This window comes from Phyllobates terribilis, unplaced genomic scaffold, assembly GCF_046119375.1.
Source record: "Phyllobates terribilis strain yellow unplaced genomic scaffold, ASM4611937v1 Scaffold_11__3_contigs__length_659146591, whole genome shotgun sequence".
NCBI lineage: Eukaryota > Metazoa > Chordata > Amphibia > Anura > Dendrobatidae > Phyllobates > Phyllobates terribilis.
Window position 1 is genome coordinate 648,548,189 of NW_027362771.1, and position 22,398 is coordinate 648,570,586.

General features: G+C 45.3%; 1 protein-coding gene across 4 annotated transcripts in view; it reads left to right on the plus strand.

The window, feature by feature from the left end:
* TFR2 (transferrin receptor 2) overlaps positions 1 to 22,398 on the plus strand; it is a 200,522-nt gene that overhangs the window by 18,504 nt on the left and 159,620 nt on the right. For 3 of the 4 annotated variants that reach the window (XM_073654586.1, XM_073654585.1, XM_073654587.1), the window contains exons 3-4: positions 19,157 to 19,331; positions 19,446 to 19,632. In XM_073654586.1, the coding sequence (XP_073510687.1) occupies positions 19,157 to 19,331; positions 19,446 to 19,632 (362 nt within the window). Of the gene's footprint in view, positions 1 to 13,547; positions 14,095 to 19,156; positions 19,332 to 19,445; positions 19,633 to 22,398 lie in introns of all 4 variants that reach the window. The other variant, XM_073654588.1, reaches the window with a different exon arrangement.

A 22,398-nucleotide genomic window follows, 5' to 3' on the forward strand; every position in this document is an offset into this window, starting at 1 on the left:
TTATTGGTGGAATCCGCACTGTCAGAAGATTGTGGCACTTTGAGTATTTGGTGAGATTTCTACCTCAGTATTTGTAGGAGTGGAGCAATCCGAGGTCATGTTTTATGCATTTCTCACCCACTCCTGGTTTTGTCTTATCAATACAGAGGTGAAAATCTCACCAAATGCCAACTTGCTTTCTCTGGTGAACCTCTGTAACTGCATCTCTGCTGCTGTGTAATAGTCACAGGACAGGGAGGGGTTAAACATCCAAGTATTTAATATCTATTGGAAATAAAGAGGTTTCCCCTTATTGATATCAGATAAAACAAATGACCAACCACAATCCACACTACCAAGACCAATATTACCAGATAGAAGGCAGAAATACCACCACACCGTGACCAGATCACATATTACCACCACATAGTGCCCAAATAATGCCACATACAAGGCACAAATACCGCCACACCATATCCAAAGCACATAATACCACCACATAGTGATCAAATGCTACCACATACAAGGTATAAATACTGACACACCATGAGACCACATATTACCACCACATAGTGACTGAATACTACCACATACAAGGGGCAAATATCGTCATGTCATGACCAAAGCACATAATGCCACCACATAGTGACAAATAATACTAAAATAATAAAAATGTAAAAAAACTCTCTATGTTCGGTCAGTGTACAGGTTATACAGTGATCACCGGTGACATTATACACAGAAGCGCTGTATATAGTGTATTAGTGTATAATGTACAGGTAATACAGTGACCACCAGTGACATTATACACAGGAGCTCTGTATATAGTGTACAGGTAATACAGTGATCACTAGTGACATTATACACAGGAGCTCTGTATATAGTGTCAGTGTACAGGTAATACAGGGATCACCTTTGATATTATACACAGGAGCTATGTATAAAGTGTACAGGTAATACAGTGATCACCAGTGACATTATACACAGGAGCTCTGTATATAGTGTCAGTGTACAGGTAATACAGTGATCACCAGTGACATTATACACAGGCGCTCTGTATATAGTGTCAGTGTACAGGTAATACAGTGATCACCAGTGACATTATACACAGGAGCTCTGTATATAGTGTCAGTGTACAGGTAATACAGTGATAACCAGTGACATTATACACAGGAGCTCTGTATATAGTGTCAGTGTACAGGTAATACAGTGATAACCAGTGACATTATACACAGGAGCTCTATATATAGTGTGGTGCAGCGGCATTGCTATAATGATCTAGTATGTCTGTTTATGCTATTTCCTCCCCCCTCAGCTGACTGGTCACATGACTGTGACATCACACAGGTCCTTTTGCTCACAGAAGGTATGGACACGTGACTGTGAGATAAGCACAGGTCCTGTGGCTGTTTCTACAGGATATAAAAACCCTGGTGATTTGAGACTGGTGTGCAGTGTTCCTGTGTGAGAGGCATGAGGCCTGTTTCCTGGGTGGGTGGGACACTGTTTGTCTGAAGCCTAGTGAGGCCGAGTGAAGTCTTGGAGGGTGAAGCCTGGATCCTGTGTGGATGTCAGTAAGCCTTGGAGGGCCAGAGGCTAGAGACCCCATCTGGAAAACAAATGGACCAAAGCAGCTAAAGCCCGACGTAGGTAATACTATTTGTGTTATGGACATTTACATGGACATTGTTTTATTATTACCTTGCGGGAGGCTGTAACTAGAGCCAAGTGGGCCGGTCTGCCACTTGGGCTCGTGGATTTTATATGTGTGTCGGTGGGCCACGGAGTTGGACCCGGAAATAAGCAATTTATGAAGTGCAATAAACTGCTGACTTAAGAAATACCGGAAAGGACTTTTCATATGTGCTTTGATTGACGCAGCGAAGCGACTATTCCCCATTGTGATAACTAGCGCTGCCTTACAATAGTATATAGTGTACAAGTAATACAGGGATCACCAGTGACATTATACACAGGAGCTCTGTATATAGTGTATAGTGTACAGGTAATGCAATGATCACCATTGATATTATACACAGGAGCTCTGTATATAGTGTATAATGTACAGGTAATACAGTGATCACCAGTGACATTATACACAGGAGCTCTGTATAGTGTCAGTGTACAGGTAATGCAATGATCACCATTGGTATTATACACAGGAGCTCTGTATATAGTGTATAGTGTACAGATAATACAGGGATCACCAGTGACATTATACACAGGAGCTCTGTATATAGTGTACAGTGTACTGGTAAAACAGTGATCACCAGTGACATTATACACAGGAGCTCTGTATATAGTGTATAGTGTACAGGTATTACAGGGATCACCAGTGACATTATACACAGGAGCTCTGTATATAGTGTACAGGTAATACAGTGATCACCAGTGACATTATACACAGGAGCTCTGTATATAGTGTCAGTGTACAGGTAATGCAATGATCACCATTGATATTATACACCGGAGCTCTGTATATAGTGTACAGGTAATACAGGAATCACCAGTGACATTAAACACAGGTGCTCTGTATATAGTGTACAGGTAATACAGGGATCACCAGTGACATTATACACAGGAGCTCTGTATATAGTGTATAGTGTACAGGTAATAGTGATCACCAGTGACATTATACACAGGAGCTCTGTATATAGTGTCAGTGTACAGGTAATACAGGGATCACCAGTGATATTATACACAGGAGCTCTGTATATAGTGTCAGTGTACAGGTAATGCAATGATCACCATTGATATTATACACAGGAGCTCTGTATATAGTGTATAGTGTACAGGTAATACGGTGATCACCAGTGACATTATAAACAGGAGCTCTGTATATAGTGTCAGTGTACAGTTAATACAGGGATCACCATTGATATTAAACACAGGAGCTCTGTATATAGTGTCAGCGTACAGGTAATACAGGGATCATCAGTGACATTATACACAGGAGCTCTGTATATAGTGTCAACGTACAGGTAATACAGTGATCACCAGTGACATTATACATAGGGGCTCGGTATATAGTGTCAGTGTACAGGTAATACAGTGATCACCAGTGACATTATACACAGGAGCTCTGTATATAGTGTATAGTATACAGATAATACAGTGATCACCAGTGACATTATACACAGGGGCACTGTATACAGTGTCAGTGTACCGGTAATCCAGTGATCACCAGTGACATTATAAACAGGAGCTCTGCATATAGTGTCACCGTATAGGTAATACAGGGATCACCAGTGACATTATACACAGGAGCTCTGTATATAGTGTATAGTATACAGATAATACAGTGATCACCAGTGACATTATACACAGGAGCCCTGTATATAGTGTATACTGTACAGGTAATACAGTGATCACCAGTGACATTATACACAGGAGCTCTGTATATAGTGTCAGTGTACAGATAATACAGTGATCACCAGTGACATTATACACAGGAACTCTCTATATAGTGTACAGGTAATACAGTTATCACCAGTGACATTATACACAGGAGCTCTGTACATAGTGTACAGGTAATACAGTGATCACCAGTGACATTATACACAGGAGCTCTGAATATAGTGTCAGTGTACAGGTAATAGTGATCACCAGTGACATTATACACAGGAGCTCTGTATATAGTGTATAGTATACAGATAATACAGTGATCACCAGTGACATTATACACAGGAGCCCTGTGTATAGTGTATAGTGTACAGGTAATGCAATGATCACCAGTGACATTATACACAGGAGCTCTGTATTACCTGTATATAGTGTCAGTGTACAGGTAATACAGTGATCACCAGTGACGTTATACACAGGAGCTCTGTATATAGTGTCAGTGTACAGGTAATACAGGGATCACCAGTGACATTATACACAGTAGCTCTGTATATAGTGTATAGTGTACAGGTAATACAGGGATCACCAGTGACATTATACACAGGAGCTCTGTGTATAGTGTACAGGTAATACAGGGATCACCAGTGACATTATACACAGGAGCTCTGTATATAGCATATAGTGTACAGGTAATACTGTGATCACCAGTGACATTATACACAGGAGCTCTGTATATAGTGTATAGGTAATACAGTGATCACCAGTGATATTATACACAGGAGCTCTGTATATAGTATCAGTGTACGGGTAATACAGAGAACACCAGTGACATTATACACAGGAGCTCTGTACAGTCATGGCCAAAAGTATTGAGAATGAGACAAATAGTAATTTTCCAAAGTTTACTGCTTCATTTTTTGTAATGGCAATTTGCATATACTCCTGAATGTCAAAGAGTGATCAGCTTAACAGCAATTACTGTACTTGCAAAGTCAATATTTGCCCAGAAAATTAACTTTAACCCCCAAAACACATTTCAACATCATTGCAGTCCTGCCTTAAAAGGATCAGCTAACATCATTTTAGTGATTGATCCATTAACACAGGTGTGGGTGTTGATGAGGACAGGGCTGGCGATCAGTCAGTCATGATTAAGTAAGAATGACATCACTGGACACTTTAAAAGGAGGCTGGTTCTTGGTATCATTGTTTCTCTTCAGTTAACCATGGTTATCTCTAAAGAAACACGTGCAGCCATCATTGCACTGCACAAAAATGGCCTAACAGGGAAGAGTATCGCAGCTACAAAGATTGCGCCTCAGTCAACAATCTATCGCATCATCAAGAACTTCAAGGAGAGAGCTTCCATTGTTGTCAAAAAAGGCTCCAGGGCGCCCAAGAAAGACCAGCAAGCGCCAGGACCGTATCTTAAAACTGTTTCAGCTGCGGGATCGGACTACCAGCAGTGCCGAGCTTGCTCAGGAATGGCAGCAGGCTGGTGTGAGTGCTTCTGCACGCACTGTGAGGCGGAGACTCTTTGAGCAAGGGCTGGTTTCAAGGAGGGCAGCAAAGAAGCCACTTCTCTCCAGAAAAAACATCAGGGACCGACTGATATTCTGCAAAAGGTACAGGGAGTGGACTGCTGAGGACTGGGGCAAAGTCATTTTCTCTGATGAATCCCCTTTTCGATTGTTTGGGATATCTGGAAAACAGCTTATTCGGAGAAGAAGAGGTGAGCGCTACCACCAGTCTTGTCTCATGCCAACTGTAAAGCATCCTGAAACCATTCATGTGTGGGGTTGCTTCTCAGCCAAGGGAATCGGCTCACTCACAGTCTTGCCTAAAAACACAGCCATGAATAAAGAATGGTACCAGAATGTCCTCCAAGAGCAACTTCTCCCAACCGTCCAAGAGCAGTTTGGCGCCCAACAATGCCTTTTCCAGCATGATGGAGCACCTTGCCATAAAGCAAAGGTGATAACTAAATGGCTCATGGAACAAAACATAGAGATTTTGGGTCCATGGCCTGGAAACTCCCCAGATCTTAATCCCATTGAGAACTTGTGGTCAATAATCAAGAGACGGGTGGACAAACGAAAACCAACAAATTCTGGCAAAATGCAAGAATGGACTGCTATCAGTCAGGATTTGGTCCAAAAGTTGATTGAAAGCATGCCAGGGAGAATTACAGAGGTCTTGAAGAAGAAGGGGCAACACTGCAAATATTGACTTGCTGCATTAACTCATTCTAACTGTCAATATAACCTATTGGTCCTCATAATATGATTGCAATTATATTTCTGTATGTGATATAAACATCAGACAAACACTAATAAAAACCAGAGGCCAGCAGATCATGTGAAAATATAATTTTGGTGTCATTCTCAATACTTTTGGCCATGACTGTATATAGTATACAGGTAATACAGTGATCACCAGTGACATTATACACAGGAGCTCTGTATATAGTGTCAGTGTACAGGTAATACAGAGATCACCAGTGATATTACACACAGGAGCTCTGTATATAGTGTCAGTGTACAGGTAATACAGTGATCACCAGTGACATGATACACAGGAGCTCTGTATATAGTGTATAGTATACAGGTAATACAGTGATCACCAGTGACATTATACAGGAGCTCTGTATATACTGCATAGTGTACAGGTAATACAGGGATCACCAGTGACATTAAACACAGGAGCTCTGTATATAGTATATAGTGTACAGGTAATACAGGGATCACCAGTGACATTATGCACAGGAGCTCTGTATATAGTGTACAGTGTACAGGTAATACAGGGATCACCAGTGACATTATTCACAGGAACTCTGTATATAGTGTATAGTCACTGGTGATCCCTGTATTACCTGTACACTATAAACTATATACAGAGCTCCTGTGTATAATGTCACTGGTGATCACTGTATTACCTGTACACTATAAACTATATACAGAGCTCCTGTGTATAATGTCACTGGTGATCACTGTATTACCTGTATACTATATACAGACCTCTTGTGTATAATGTCACTGGTGATCACTGTATTACCTATACACTATATACAGAGCTCCTGTGTATAATGTCACTGGTGATCACTGTATTACCTGTATACTATATACAGACCTCTTGTGTATAATGTCACTGGTGATCCCTGTATTACCTGTACACTATGCAGTATATACAGAGCTCCTGTATAATGTCACTGGTGATCACTGTATTACCTGTACACTGACCCTATATACAGGGCTCCTGTGTGTAATATCACTGGTGATCACTGTATTACCTGTATACTATACACTATATACAGAGCTCCTGTGTATAATGTCACTGGTGATCACTGTATTACCTGTATACTATATACAGACCTCTTGTGTATAATGTCACTGGTGATCACTGTATTACCTATACACTATATACAGAGCTCCTGTGTATAATGTCACTGGTGATCACTGTATTACCTGTACACTATATACTATATACAGAGTTCCTGTGTATAATGTGTACAGGTAATATAGTGATCACCAGTGACATTATACACAGGTGCTCTGTATATAGAGTCAGTGTACAGGTAATACAGGGATCACCAGTGACATTATACACAGGAGCTCTCTATATAGTATACTGGTAATACCGTGATCACCAGTGACATTATACACAGGAGCCCTGTATATAGTGTCAGTGTACAGGTAATGCAATGATCACCAGTGACATTATGCACAGGAGCTCTGTGTATAGTGTATATTATACAGGTAATACAGTGATCACCAGTGACATTATACAGGAGCTCTGTATATAGTGTATAGTGTACAGGTAATACAGGGATCACCAGTGACACTATACACAGGAGCTCTGTATATAGTGTACAGGTAATACAGTGATCACCAGTGACATTATACACAGGAGCTCTGTATATAGTGTACAGGTAATACAGTGATCACCGGTGACATTATACACAGGAGCTCTGTATATAGTGTATAGTGTACAGGTAATAGAGTGATCACCAGTGATATTATACCCAGAATCTCTGTATATAGTGTCAATGTACAAGTAATACAGGGATCGCCAGTGACATTATACACAGGAGCTCTGTATTACCTGTACACTGACACTATATACAGTGATCACCAGTGACATTATATACAGGAGCTCTGTATATAGTGTACAGGTAATACAGAGCTCCTGTGTATGTCACTGGCGATCCCTGTATTACCTGTACACTGACACTATATACAGAGCTCCTGTGTATATATTACCTTTAAGTCAGGCCGCTGCTGTAAGGGCAAACAGGGTAATGGGATGTATCAGAAGAGGTATAGCTGCAAAGGATGAGAACATTGTTCTTCCACTGTACAAAGCACTGGTCAGACCACACTTGGAATACTGTGCTCAGTTATGGGCCCCAATATATAGAAAGGATATAAATGAGCTTGAAAAGGTACAAAGGAGGGCAACAAAATTATTAAGGGGAATGGAGGGACTGCAATACCCAGAGAGGTTGGCAAAACTAGGACTATTCAGCCTGGAAAAGAGAAGGTTGAGGGGGGACATAATAAATGTGTACAAATATGTTAGGGGACAGTATAGAGATCTTGCCCGGGATTTGTTCAAAAGCAGGGATATTACGGTAACAAGAGGGCATTCACTAAGACTGGAAGAGAAAAGGTTTCAGCACCAGCATAGGAAGGGCTTCTTTACGGTAAGAGCAGTGAGAATATGGAATTCACTGAGTGAGGAGACGGTAATGTCGGATTCACTACACCAGTTCAAGCGGGGACTGGATGCATTTCTAGGTACCAGGCAGATTTCAGCATATACTTAAAAATAGAATAAAATAGTAGGTTGATACAGGGATTTATTCTGACTGCTGGTTTCAGAGTCGGGAGGGAATTTTTCCTCAGGTGAAGATTGGCTAAATCATTTGGGGTTTTTGCCTCCTCTGGATCAACTTTAGCAATTACAGAACTAACAGGTCGAACTTGATGGACGCAAGTCTTTATTCAGCTTTACAAACTATGTTACTATGTTACCTGTACACTGACACTATATACAGAGCTCCTGTGTATAATATCACTGGTGATCCCTGTATTACCTGTACACTGACACTATATATACAGAGCTCCTGTGTATAATGGCACTGGTGATCCCTGTATTACCTGTACACTGACACTATATATACAGAGCTCCTGTGTATAATGTCACTGGTGATCTCTGTATTACCTGTACACTATACACTATATACAGAGCTCCTGTGTATAATGTCACTGGTGATCACTGTATTGCCTGTACACTGATACTATATACAGAGCTCCTGTGTATAATGTCACTGGTGATCACTGTATTACCTGTACACTATATACAGAGCTCCTGTGTTTAATGTCACTGGTGATCACTGTATTACCTGTACACTATACACTATATACAGAGCTCCTGTGTATAATGTCACTGGTGATCACAAGACATACTAGGCAGGCAGGATTCATGCCTAGTATGTCCTATCAGCCTCTGTGGTACTATCATGCCCAGCATGTCCTGCCAGCCACTGGTTACTGGTACTATGCCCAGCAGCATGTACTAATCATGCCCATTGCCCATTAGTATTTACTGCCAGCCTTGGCCAGGGGTCCTCCCAGTCACTCCCCCCCCCCCCACACACACACACACACACACACACACACACACACACACACACACACACACACACACACACACACACACACTTTTCATACTCACGTTTTGAGATGAGGCGCAGGCCTGCAGCTGCTGCCTGGGGCGACGCTGGGTCCATCCTCCACAGTGCGCACAGGAAGCAGTCCCAGGGCAATGACGTCATCGCCCTGAGACTGACCTCCTGCGCACACGCCGGCAGTGTCGCTCTGCACAGAGGAGGCAGAGGGGCACTGCAGCAGCAGGCAGAGCAGGGAGATCGCTCTCCCTGCTTTGCCGCTGCAGAGGGCCCATCACTAATCATATCGGCAGTGCTGCCGATATGATTAGCGAATCAGGGGGGTCCTCTGTTCTCTGTACAGGGCCAAGGGTGGGGAGGGGGAGGGGCTTGGGGGCGTGGCCATCGGGACCCGGGGCCCACCGGGGGTTTCCCGATCCTCCGGTGGGCCAGTCCGCCCCTGGGCGTAATACTACTAAGACAACACAGGGTGAGGGCAAAGCAGTGTGGAAATACTTTACTGAACCACAAGGATAACAATAAACACAGAACAGTCCCAGCAAATACCCAAGATGGTGCAACATTACACACTCACCCTTCCGCTGGCCCGCCTGGGATAGAACAGCCGCAACTTTGGAGACTTCCAGGGCCGACTACTTCAACCAGTGGCCCCCTGCTTCTGGCAGGCCCCCACAGAGAGAAGGTAGCGGCAAGCTTAGGAAGCTAGCAGTCCATCGAGGTACAAGGCCAGGAGATTAGAGGGTCCCACCCTGGCCTCTCCGAGAGTTTTCATGGGGCCAGATGACCGGTGGCTCCCAATCTGGCTTGTCCGAATGTCTCCATGGGTTCCAGGCGACCGGTGGGTCCCTCCTGGCAACCCCAAACAAGATATTCATGGGGCCAGTGACTTCATCATCCCAACTTGGTCTCCCCAAATGTACCCATCGTCTCTCTGATAGTCAATAGAGCAGATCCGTATCTTTCCAGTCAGGGCCATATACTCTTAGGCTGGAATCATGTAGAATTCAAATCTGTGTCTCTTTGGATGCAGCCGCCATGCAATCCATCTACTGTCCTGAAGGATGTCTCTCATTCTCTTTCTGATCCTCCTTGATTCTGCTTGCAGCACTACAGACATCCCTGTTTATATTTACATCTGTGTAAGGTCATCAGTCACAGGTAAGAGATAAAGGTGCATGGCTCACCAGGTCTCATTGTTTGAGCTAATTAATTTACATAGGTGGTATCACAGGGGTTATTGTAAATAAACATCTAGCTGACTTTTTAGTACAATTGGTCATTAGCATAGTAAAGATGATTGTTTCCAAACTAGTAGAATTCAACATTCAGGGTTATACAAATACTGGTCTGTGTTAATCAACTAAAGAAGAACACAGGTTAAAAAGTCAACATAAAAATAAAGGTATGCTGCTCTTGCCATCAGAAAGTATGTCTGGCATAATTAAGATTTTACGCTGTATCGTCACACCATGTAATTTATGGGCCCTTAAAAATTTCCTATTAATGAGCATGTACAGTTTAGCTCTCTTGACTTTAAATACATATCCTACAAAAATAGGAGTGCTTACAACAGTAATAAAACAGTCAATCTTTATTAATTACCCAATAATGTCTAAAAGAACATCAGAATCATAAAAACATAACATCATCACACAGAAACAGGGACCACGGACATAGTTAATAACCTTAGGTAAGAGTTAGTAGCCACCAAAAATGATTAGAGTAAAATATGCGATTACCAAATCAAATCGCCAACATATTCTCATAGGGCAAGAAGTGTGAGCCGAAGGAGAAAGGTTCATCGAAACCTATTTTATACACAGTGGATACATTCCTACATTCAGTTATAACTCATTGGTTTAACAAGCAAATAAATTATGGAATACCAAAAATCTATTATGGCAACCAAGATAATGTATCTGAGTCACGCACAGGATGGTGCATACTACGGCCCTATGCTATACATGAACAATAATCACTACTTGGCCCAACATGGAAAACCCAGGTAAACTATATCACTTCAAAACCACGGGTACAAATATGACTGGCAAGTTGTGCATATTTAGCATGGCTACCTATCACATAATATGACAATTCAAAACATACAGAAGGAGTCAAAACCCTGTGTGGGTCCCGCAGGAAGCGCCCCTGACGCACGTTTCACGGTTGCTTCTTCCAAGCCTTTGTGGGTCCTTGTAGCGCTCTACATCCTATATGGACATATGTGTTGCTCACCCTTCCCATTATGTAGTAATGTCTCCCATCCTCTTCTAATGTCCTGGGCCCATTGCACAGTATATATGTCCCCCATCCTGGTATACAGTGGGTACGGAAAGTATTCAGACCCTTTAAATTTTTCAATCTTTGTTTCATTGCAGACATTTGGTAAATTCTAAAAAGTTCATTTTTTTCCCCATTAAGGTCCACTCTGCACCCCATCTTCACTGAAAAAAACAGAAATGTATAAATTTCTGCAAATTTATTAAAAAAGAAAAACTGAAATCTCACATGGTCATAAGTATTCGGACCCTTTGCTCAGTGTTGAGTAGAAGCCCCCTTTTGAGCTAGTAGAGCCATGGGTCTTCTTGGGAATGATGCAAGTTTTTCACCCCTGGATTTGGGGATCCTCTGCCATTCTTCCTTGCAGATCCTCTCCAGTTCCGTCAGGTTGGATGGTGAATGTTGGTGGACAGCCATTTTCAAGTCTCTCCAGAGATGCTCAATTCGGTTTAGGTCAGGGCTCTGGCTGGGCCAGTCAAGAATGGTCACAGAGTTGTTCTGAAGCCACTCCTTTGTTATTTTAGCTGTGTGCTTAGGGTCATTGTCTTGTTGGAAGGTGAACCTTCGGTCAAGTCTTAGGTCCAGAGCACTCTGGAAGAGGTTTTCATCCAGGATATCTCTGTACTTGGCCGCATTCATGTTTCCTTCAATTGCAACCAGTCGTCCTGTCCCTGCAGCTGAAAAACACCCCCATAGCATGATGCTGCCACCACCATGTTTCACTGTTGGGATTGTACTGGGCAGGTGATGAGCAGTGCCTGGTTTTCTCCGCACATACCGCTTAGAATCATCACCAAAAAGTTCTATCTTCATCTCATCAGACCAGAGAATCTTATTTCTCATAGTCTGGGAGTCCTTCATGTGTTTATTGAGCAAACTCTATGCGGGCTTTCATATGTCTTGCACTGAGGAGAGGCTTCAGTCGGGCCACTCTGCCATAAAGGCCCGACTGGTGGATGGCTGCAGTGATAGTTGACTTTGTGGAACTTTCTCCCATCTCACTACTTCACCTCTGGAGCTCAGCCACAATTTATCTTGGGGGTTCTTCTTTACCTCTCTCACCAAAGCTCTTCTCCCACGATTGCTCAGTTTGGCTGGACGGCCAGGTCTAGGAAGACTTCTGGTGGTCCCAAACTTCTTCCATTTAAGGATTATGGAGGCCACTGTGCTCTTAGGAACCTTGAGTAATGTAGAAATTCTTTTGTAACCTTGGCCAGATCTGTGCCTTGCCACAATTCTGTCTCTGAGCTCCTTGGGCAGTTCCTTTGAGCTGATGATTCTCATTTGGTCTGACATGCACTGTGAGCTGTGAGATCTTATATAGACAGGTGTGCGCCTTTCCAAATCAAGTCCTATCAGTTTAATTAACCACAGCTGGACTCCAATGAAGGAGTAGAACCATCTCAAGGAGGATCACAAGGAAATGGACAGCATGTGACTTAAATATGAGGGTCTGAGCAAAGGGTCTGAATACTTATGACCATGTGATACTTCAATTTTACATTTTTAATAAATTTGCAAAAACGTCTACATTTCTGTTTTTTTTCAGTCCAGATGGGGTACAGAGTGTACTTTAATGAGAAAAAAAATGAACATTTTAGAATTTACTAAATGGCTGCAATGAAACAAAGAGTGAAAAATTTAAAGGGGTCTGAACACTTTCCGTACCCACTGTATATTCCCATACCTGTATATATGTCCCTTATCCTGGTATATATGTCCCTTATCCTGGTATATATGTCCCTTATCCTGGTATATATGTGCCTCGTTCTGCCGCTGTTCTTTAACAAATATAAAAATGAAACAACTCTACTCACCTTCCTCCGCTCGCATGATATGCGTCGTCCTCTGTAGCCGGTGCAGAAACAGTCAGCGTGCAATCACCGGACAGCGCATGACGTCATTGCCATGTGCCGCCAGTCACGTGCATGCTGACATCAGAAGCTGGCCTCTGATTGGCCGGCAGTGTGTATCGTGGTGCAGGGACTCGGCGAGTCTCTGCGTCACAATACATTGCAGCTGAATGTGCGTCTGAGGATACAGATCCAGTTGAAATATTTGCTGGGGTCAGCGGCCCCTCCAGCACGGGCTCCCCTCCATCTGCGACCACGATCATTATGACCCTGCCTGTATATATGTCCATATCCTCCTCTGTGTGGCACATGTTTGTAATAACCGGTGTAACTTACTACAGCTACATAAAATATATAAAAAAATAAAACATCTGGTCCTTAGAAGGTCTCTTAATTTTTTTTAGGTAAAAATGTAGAAGCTGTGTGTGAAAAATTAAGTACACCCTTACTGCCTCCATTGGAATTTAGAGGGAAAGTAGCAGTCAGGGGCTGCGGATCAGATGCCCTGGATTACCTGAGCCCCTCTATAAAAGTAGAAGTGCTGGCATTTTGCTGGTCTGGAGCATTCATCTGTGTGTTACCACAATGCCAAGGAGGAAAGACAGCGGCAATGATCTTAGAGAAGCGATTGCTGCTGCCCATCAGTCTGTGAAGGATTAAACGGCCATTTCCAAACAATTTGGAGTTCATCATTCTACAGTGAGAAAGATTATTCACGAGTGGAAAACTTTCAAGAGAGCTGAGAATCTTCCCAGGAGCGGACGACGCAGCTAAATCACCCCAAGGTCAGATCGTGCGATGCTCAGAGAAGCGGCAAAGAACCCAAGAGCTGCAGCTCTGACTCCAAAGGCCTCGGCTTGTTGTCCAGGGTTATGACGGTATGATTAGAGGAGACTCCACATATTCGGCTTCTTTGGAAATGTTGCCACGGACAATGGAAGTCGTAAGAAGGTGATTACATCGCTTTATTTCTTCTACAAGCTATAGACTCAAGGGGTGTATTTAATTATTCACACACTGATCCTGCACTTTGGCCCAGGATTCAGTAAATTATGACATGATGATGTAATTTATATCTTGATCGTGATCCTATAGTTACAGAATTTTCCGACCTAAGGACCAGATGATTGTTATTACGTCCTGATGCATACAGCCATAGAATTCAGGGGGTGTACTCAGTTTTTCTCATGGCTGTAGGTGTGTGAGGGGTGTGTGGAGAATGTCTGCTCCACTCCCCTATGGAACTGTACTGTTTTAATAATCTTGTGTATGTTTTGAGTCATCTGAAAAACTGTTGTTTGATGGCAGCAGAGATACTGTATAAGATTACATTACCTTTAGGGTAGTTGGGGGCATATAGAGGGTTAACCTAGGAAGGGGCTCAGTGACAAGGGGGAACTGAGGGATCTCTGGGAGGTTAGTTTCGGCCATCTTAGGTCAGTTGTTCAGTGACAGTGAAGAGTGGAGATTAGTGTTGAGCGAGTATGTTCTGTCCGAGTACGCTCGGGCCGAGCTTCAAGTAGTTACAGCTGCTCGGTGATATGGTTGAATCGCTCCCGTGTGCATGATTTGCGACTGTTTGACAGCTTTATTACATGTGAGGAATGTGTAAGAAATAGACATCACATGTAATAAAGCTGTCAAACAGTTGCAAATCATGCACATGGGAGCGATTCAACCATATCACCGAGCAGCTGTAACTACTCGGAGCTCGGCCCGAGCATACTCGCCGAAAGGTTTAACAGAACATACTCGCTCAACACTAGTGGAGACATGTCAGGAGGACACAGGAACAAGTATACAGAAGGGTGTGTGTGGTTCAGTGAAAAAGGAAGCAAGTGTTCTCAGCAAAACTACAGTGCGACAGTGTTCTCCGGACACAGGGAAGCTGGGGTCCTACAGTGAGGAAGAGACATTTCAGGAACCTTTCTAAGAGGTGGTGGGAACGGCCCTGGTGCTGGAGAGGCCGAGAGCTGCAGTCAGATGGACGGAGACAGCGAGGTCTGGGCACGAATAGGAAGAAGATAGTGGGAGAAGCTCCCTTACTTCTGTCCCCGAGGAAAGATTGGTCTGAGTGCAGTTCCACGGTGAAACACATCGACCCAGGTGGCGCTGCATTAGTAATATGGAGGTCCTCTGCCTGAACTGTGAATTGTAACGTTTGCCACAAGTATTGTGCCGTCGCCAGTGACCGCCAAGAACGTGCCTCTGCTTGGTGCAGAAGTGAATAAGTGTAATTCCTGCTTTCCTTTGTGTGCTGATTGTTTGACAAGTAAAGAAGACTTGGTTTTTATCAAACTGTCCGGTCTCCTCCTTCTGATGGCTGAAAGACTCGACACCCGGAACGGCAGGTCAGAAGTGAGTATGGAGGCTCCCTCCATAGAGGCACCACAGCACACACACAAACCCAGGGACAGCAGGTCAGAAGTGAGTATGGAGGCTCCCTCCACAGAGGCACCACAGCACACACACAAACCCAGGGACGGCAGGTCAGAAGTGAGTATGGAGGCTCCCTCCACAGAGGCACCACAGCACACACACAAACCCAGGGACAGCAGGTCAGAAGTGAGTATGGAGGCTCCCTCCACAGAGGCACCACAGCACACACACAGACCCAGGGACGGCAGGTCAGAAGTGAGTATGGAGGCTCCCTCCACAGAGGCACCACAGCACACACACAAACCCAGGGACGGCAGGTCAGAAGTGAGTATGGAGGCTCCCTCCACAGAGGCACCACAGCACACACACAGACCCAGGGACGGCAGGTCAGAAGTGAGTATGGAGGCTCCCTCCATACAGGCACCACAGCACACACACACCCAGGGACGGCAGGTCAGAAGTGAGTATGGAGGCTCCCTCCACAGAGGCACCACAGCACACACACACCCAGGGATTCTCAGTCCCCATTGTCTGTAGCAGGCCAGGGTGAAGATCCAGACAATGAAACTGACACTCGCCACCAACTACCACCATGAGCCCCGCTACAGGTGTCTGCCTGTACATAGGTGTCAGGCAAAATTTATTTTTGTCCTAGTTTTAAAAATGAGAGATGTCTTAAATCTCCACCCCCCTGCTCATTTAGAAGGGTCCTACATAGAACTCACTCTTCTCCCCCCTAACAAGGAATTTTTATAACCGCCATAAAACCTCAGCCTAGAGTAAACATTCTGGTATACCCTGGATTTTCCCTCCAATCCCATTGTTTAACTGCACAAACTTTTAATGTCAATTTTAATAATGCCCATGACTGTCACAAACACAGGGACCACATTTTTGAGATGTTCACCTTTTTCCAAGTGTGATGGTGTGGTTTTCATGGCTGGAAGACCACCAGGAGCCTGGGAAATGGGTTCTGAGCTTCTGAGCGTCATAGAGATATCATATTTGGTATCCATCTTCATGAATATTGGTGACGGCAAACATGATGTCTCCATCTTGGATGTGGGACCCCCCCATACCAAGATATGAAATCTGAAGGATTTTTATGTCTTATGCAGCTGGGTTGGTTCACAAAACCGAGCCCCCGTGTGAAGTAAACAACATGGTTGTCTCCTAATGTTTTGGCCCCTTACTAAATACCAGAACGGCCATTTTAAGTCATTCTTACCCAGGACGTCAGACGCATGCACTACTCGCTGCGTGGAAGAATCACATTTAATTTCCGGAGAGCCGCCCCCCCCCACAGAATCTGAGACCATCACCTCGTGGCGCAGGTTTTGTTATCACTTATCCCTTTTATTTTAATAACTGTTTATGCATATACAGTATAGACCAAAAGTTTGGACACACCTTCTCATTTAAAGATTTTTCTGTATATTCATGACTTTGAAAATTGTACATTCACACTGAAGGCATCAAAACTATGAATTAACACATGTGGAATTATATACTTAACAAAAAAGTGTGAAACAACTGAAAATATGTCTTATATTCTAGGTTCTTCAAAGTAGCCACCTTGTGCTTTGATGACTGCTTTGCACACTCTTAGCATTCTCTTGATGAGCTTCAAGAGATAGCCACCGGAAAAGGTTTTCACTTCACAGGTGTGCCCTGTCAGGTTTAATAAGGGGGATTTCTTGCCTTATAAATGAGGCTGGGACCATCAGTTGTGTTGTGCAGAAGTCAGGTGGATACACAGCTGATAGTCCTACTAAATAGACTGTTAGAATTAGTGTTATGGCAATTAAAAAGCAGCTAAGTAAAGAAAAACGAGTGGCCATCATTACTTTAAGAAATGAAGGTCAGTCAGTGCGAAAAATTGGGCAAACTTTGAATGTGTCCTCAAGTGCAGTTGCAAAAACCATCAAGCGCTACAAAGAAACTGTCTCATTTGAGGACCGCCCCAGGAAAGGAAGACCAAGAGTCACCTCTGCTTCTGAGGATAAGTTTATCCGAGTCACCAGCCTCAGAAATCGCAGGTTAACAGCAGCTCAGATTAGAGACCAGGTTAATGCCACACAGAGGACTAGCAGCAGACACATCTCTTCAACAACTGTTAAAAGGAGACTTTGTGCAGCCGGCCTTCATGGTAAAATAGCTGCTGGAAACCACTGCTAAGGACAGGCAACAAGCAGAAGAGACTTGTTTGGGCTAAAGAACACAAGGAATGGACATTAGACCAGTGGAAAGCTGTGCTTTGGTCTGATGAGTCCAAATTTGAGATCTTTGGTTCCAACCACCGTGTCTTATGCGACGCAGAAAAGGTTGACGGATGGACTCTACATGCCAGGTTCCCACCCTGAAGCATGGAGGAGGTGGTGTGATGGTGTGGGGTGCTTTGCTGATGACACTGTTGGGGATTTATTCAAAATTGAAGGCATTCTGAACCAGCATGGCTATCACTGCATCTTGCAGCGGCATGCTATTTCATCCTGTTTGCGATTAGTTGGACCATCATTTATTTTTCAAAAGGACAATGACCCCAAACACACCTCCAGGCTGTGTAAGGGCTATTTGACCAAGAGGGATAGTGATGGGGTGCTACGCCAGATGACCTGGCCTCCACAGTCACCAGACCTGAACCCAATCGAGATGGTTTGCGGTGAGCTGGACCGCAGAGTGAAGGCAAAAGGGCCAACAAGTGCTAAGCATCTCTGGGAACTCCTTCAAGATTGTTGGAAGACCATTTCCGGTGACGACCTCTTGAAGCTCATCAAGAGAATGCCAAGAGTGTGCAAAGCCGTCATCAAAGCAAAAGGTGGCTACTGTGAAGACCCTAGAATATAAGACATATTTTCAGGTGTTTCACACTTTTTTGGTAAGTATATAATTCCACATGTGGTAATTCATAGTTTTGATGCCTTCAGTGTGAATGTACAATTTTCAAAGTCATTAAAAAACAGAAAAATCTTTAAATGAGAAGGTGTGTCCAAACTTTTGGTCTGTACTGTATGTACAATGTCTCTTTTATAATATCTTGTATATCTTTTGTAAACACTGCCCCCCTTTCGGGAGTAAATCATTACTATTTACCAGCTTCGTTCTTCTTGTCCTATGTCAAGCAAACACGTTCCTCGCCCGCTAATTCACGGTACCTAACGGGTACCCGATCCACCTGTTAAGCGATCGGTGGTGGCAGTATACCAGTATTTATGTGATATTGTGGTTTGAGGGTGGCTGGTTGGAGGTGTATATATACGTTCCTGGAAGGAACTGGTGGTATATATACGTCCTGTCACTTCACGTGCCACAATAGTCGACATAAATTAGAGCAGCTGCACCCGTGCTTATCCTCGGTCAGTACCGTGTGTGACCAGCAGGATAAGGGGGCGCCAGAAGGCTGCAAGGTCTGACCAAGTGTCGTTTTCCTGACAATAGGATATATTTATGTAATGGCTCCTCGCACCTATGTGTTACATCTCCACTTTCTGACCTCCATCTGGTCCATGTAAGAAATCGTCAATGGAGGAGACCCCAGGATTTGTATCTAGGGGTCTGACACTGTTCAGTTGGGGTGCAGATACTTTTGCAATGCTGTCTATGGCTCAGTATGTATTGTCTGTCCCTTGTACAGATGCCATCCCGGTCATATTCAGTCTATCGAGGGGTGGAAGAGGAAGACGAGGCCGAGCTCCATATAGAGAACCCTCCACGTGACGACTGGAGGCCAAACCCCAAATTTCCCCAACTCTGGATCTCGCCCCAACACCAAAAACTCCTCCTGGCCGTCATCCTGACAGCGCTTGTGGGTGAGTGACGTGTGCGGGCGGAGCTGCCCGTGTAGAGGGATGGGCGACCATGGCATCCCCCGAAGACGCTGCGCCCCTCATCTCACCCCTTCACTCCTCTCTTCTCCTCTGCAGCTTTTATCCTTGGATTTTTGGCCACTCGCCGTCCGTGTGCAACGTGCGTCATCAATGGCGATGAGTTCATGTCCGACGAGGCGGCTCAGCCCGAAGAAATGGAACCCATAAAGATGGACTGGTCAGAGATGAAGGATTTATTCACCAAATATCTGAAGGACGGGCAAGAAATACAGCAGAAAATAAGGTGAGAAGAACCAAGACCCGCCCCCTGCAGAGTGATACAGATAGAAGGGAGCTATGACCTCACCTCCTGCAGAGTGATACAGATAGAAGGGAGCTATGACCCCACCCCCTCCAGAGTGATACAGATAGAAGAGAGCTATGACCCCACCCCCTGCAGAGAGATACAGACAGAAGGGAGCTATGACCCCGCCCCCTGCAGAGTGATACAGACAGAAGAGAGCTATGACCCAACCCCCTGCAGGGTGATACAGACAGAAGGGAGCTATGACCTCACCCCCTGCAGAGTGATACAGATAGAAGGGAGCTATGACCCCGCCCCCTGCAGAGTGATACAGATAGAAGGGAGCTATGACCTCACCCCCTGCAGAGTGATACAGATAGAAGGGAGCTATGACCTCACCCCCTGCAGAGTGATACAGACAGAAGGGAGCTATGACCTCACCCCCTGCAGAGAGATACAGACAGAAGAGAGCTATGACCTCACCCCCTGCAGAGTGATACAGATAGAAGGGAGCTATGACCTCACCCCCTGCAGAGTGATACAGACAGAAGGGAGCTATGACCTCACCCCCTGCAGAGTGATACAGACAGAAGGGAGCTATGACCCCACCCCCTGCAGAGTGATACAGACAGAAGGGAGCTATGACCTCACCCCCTGCAGAGTGATACAGACAGAAGGGAGCTATGACCTCACCCCCTGCAGAGTGATACAGACAGAAGGGAGCTATGACCCCACCCCCTGCAGAGTGATACAGACAGAAGAGAGCTATGACCTCACCCCCTGCAGAGTGATACAGACAGAAGGGAGCTATGACCTCACCCCCTGCAGAGTGATACAGACAGAAGGGAGCTATGACCTCACCCCCTGCAGAGTGATACAGACAGAAGGGAGCTATGACCTCACCCCCTGCAGAGTGATACAGACAGAAGGGAGCTATGACCTCACCCCCTGCAGAGTGATACAGATAGAAGGGAGCTATGACCTCACCCCCTGCAGAGTGATACAGATAGAAGGGAGCTATGACCTCACCCCCTGCAGAGTGATACAGATAGAAGGGAGCTATGACCTCACCCCCTGCAGAGTGATACAGACAGAAGGGAGCTATGACCTCACCCCCTGCAGAGTGATACAGATAGAAGGGAGCTATGACCTCACCCCCTGCAGAGTGATACAGATAGAAGGGAGCTATGACCTCACCCCCTGCAGAGTGATACAGATAGAAGGGAGCTATGACCTCACCCCCTGCAGAGTGATACAGATAGAAGGGAGCTATGACCCCACCCCCTGCAGAGAGATACAGATAGAAGGGAGCTATGACCTCACCCCCTGCAGAGTGATACAGATAGAAGGGAGCTATGACCCCACCCCCTGCAGAGAGATACAGACAGAAGAGAGCTATGACCCCACCCCCTGCAGAGTGATACAGATAGAAGAGAGCTATGACCCCGCCCCCTGCAGGGTGATACAGATAGAAGGGAGCTATGACCTCACCCCCTGCAGAGTGATACAGACAGAAGGGAGCTATGACCTCACCCCCTGCAGAGTGATACAGACAGAAGGGAGCTATGACCCCACCCCCTGCAGAGTGATACAGACAGAAGGGAGCTATGACCTCACCCCCTGCAGAGTGATACAGATAGAAGAGAGCTATGACCTCACCCCCTGCAGAGTGATACAGACAGAAGAGAGCTATGACCTCACCCCCTGCAGAGTGATACAGACAGAAGAGAGCTATGACCCCACCCCCTGCAGGGTGATACAGATAGAAGGGAGCTATGACCTCACCCCCTGCAGAGTGATACAGACAGAAGGGAGCTATGACCTCACCCCCTGCAGAGTGATACAGACAGAAGGGAGCTATGACCCCACCCCCTGCAGAGTGATACAGATAGAGGGGAGCTGTGACCCCACCCCCTGCAGAGTGATACAGATAGAAGAGAGCTATGACCTCACCCCCTGCAGAGTGATACAGACAGAAGAGAGCTATGACCTCACCCCCTGCAGAGTGATACAGACAGAAGAGAGCTATGACCTCACCCCCTGCAGAGTGATACAGACAGAAGGGAGCTATGACCTCACCCCCTGCAGAGTGATACAGATAGAAGGGAGCTATGACCTCACCCCCTGCAGAGTGATACAGATAGAAGAGAGCTATGACCTCACCCCCTGCAGAGTGATACAGACAGAAGAGAGCTATGACCTCACCCCCTGCAGAGTGATACAGACAGAAGGGAGCTATGACCCCACCCCCTGCAGAGTGATACAGACAGAAGGGAGCTATGACCTCACCCCCTGCAGAGTGATACAGATAGAAGGGAGCTATGACCCCACCCCCTGCAGAGAGATACAGACAGAAGGGAGCTATGACCTCACCCCCTGCAGAGTGATACAGATAGAAGGGAGCTATGACCCCGCCCCCTGCAGAGTGATACAGATAGAAGGGAGCTATGACCCCACCCCCTGCAGAGTGATACAGACAGAAGGGAGCTATGACCCCACCCCCTGCAGAGTGATACAGACAGAAGGGAGCTATGACCTCACCCCCTGCAGAGAGATACAGACAGAAGGGAGCTATGACCCCGCCCCCTGCAGAGTGATACAGATAGAAGGGAGCTATGACCCCACCCCCTGCAGAGTGATACAGACAGAAGGGAGCTATGACCCCACCCCCTGCAGAGAGATACAGACAGAAGGGAGCTATGACCTCACCCCCTGCAGAGTGATACAGACAGAAGAGAGCTATGACCTCACCCCCTGCAGAGTGAT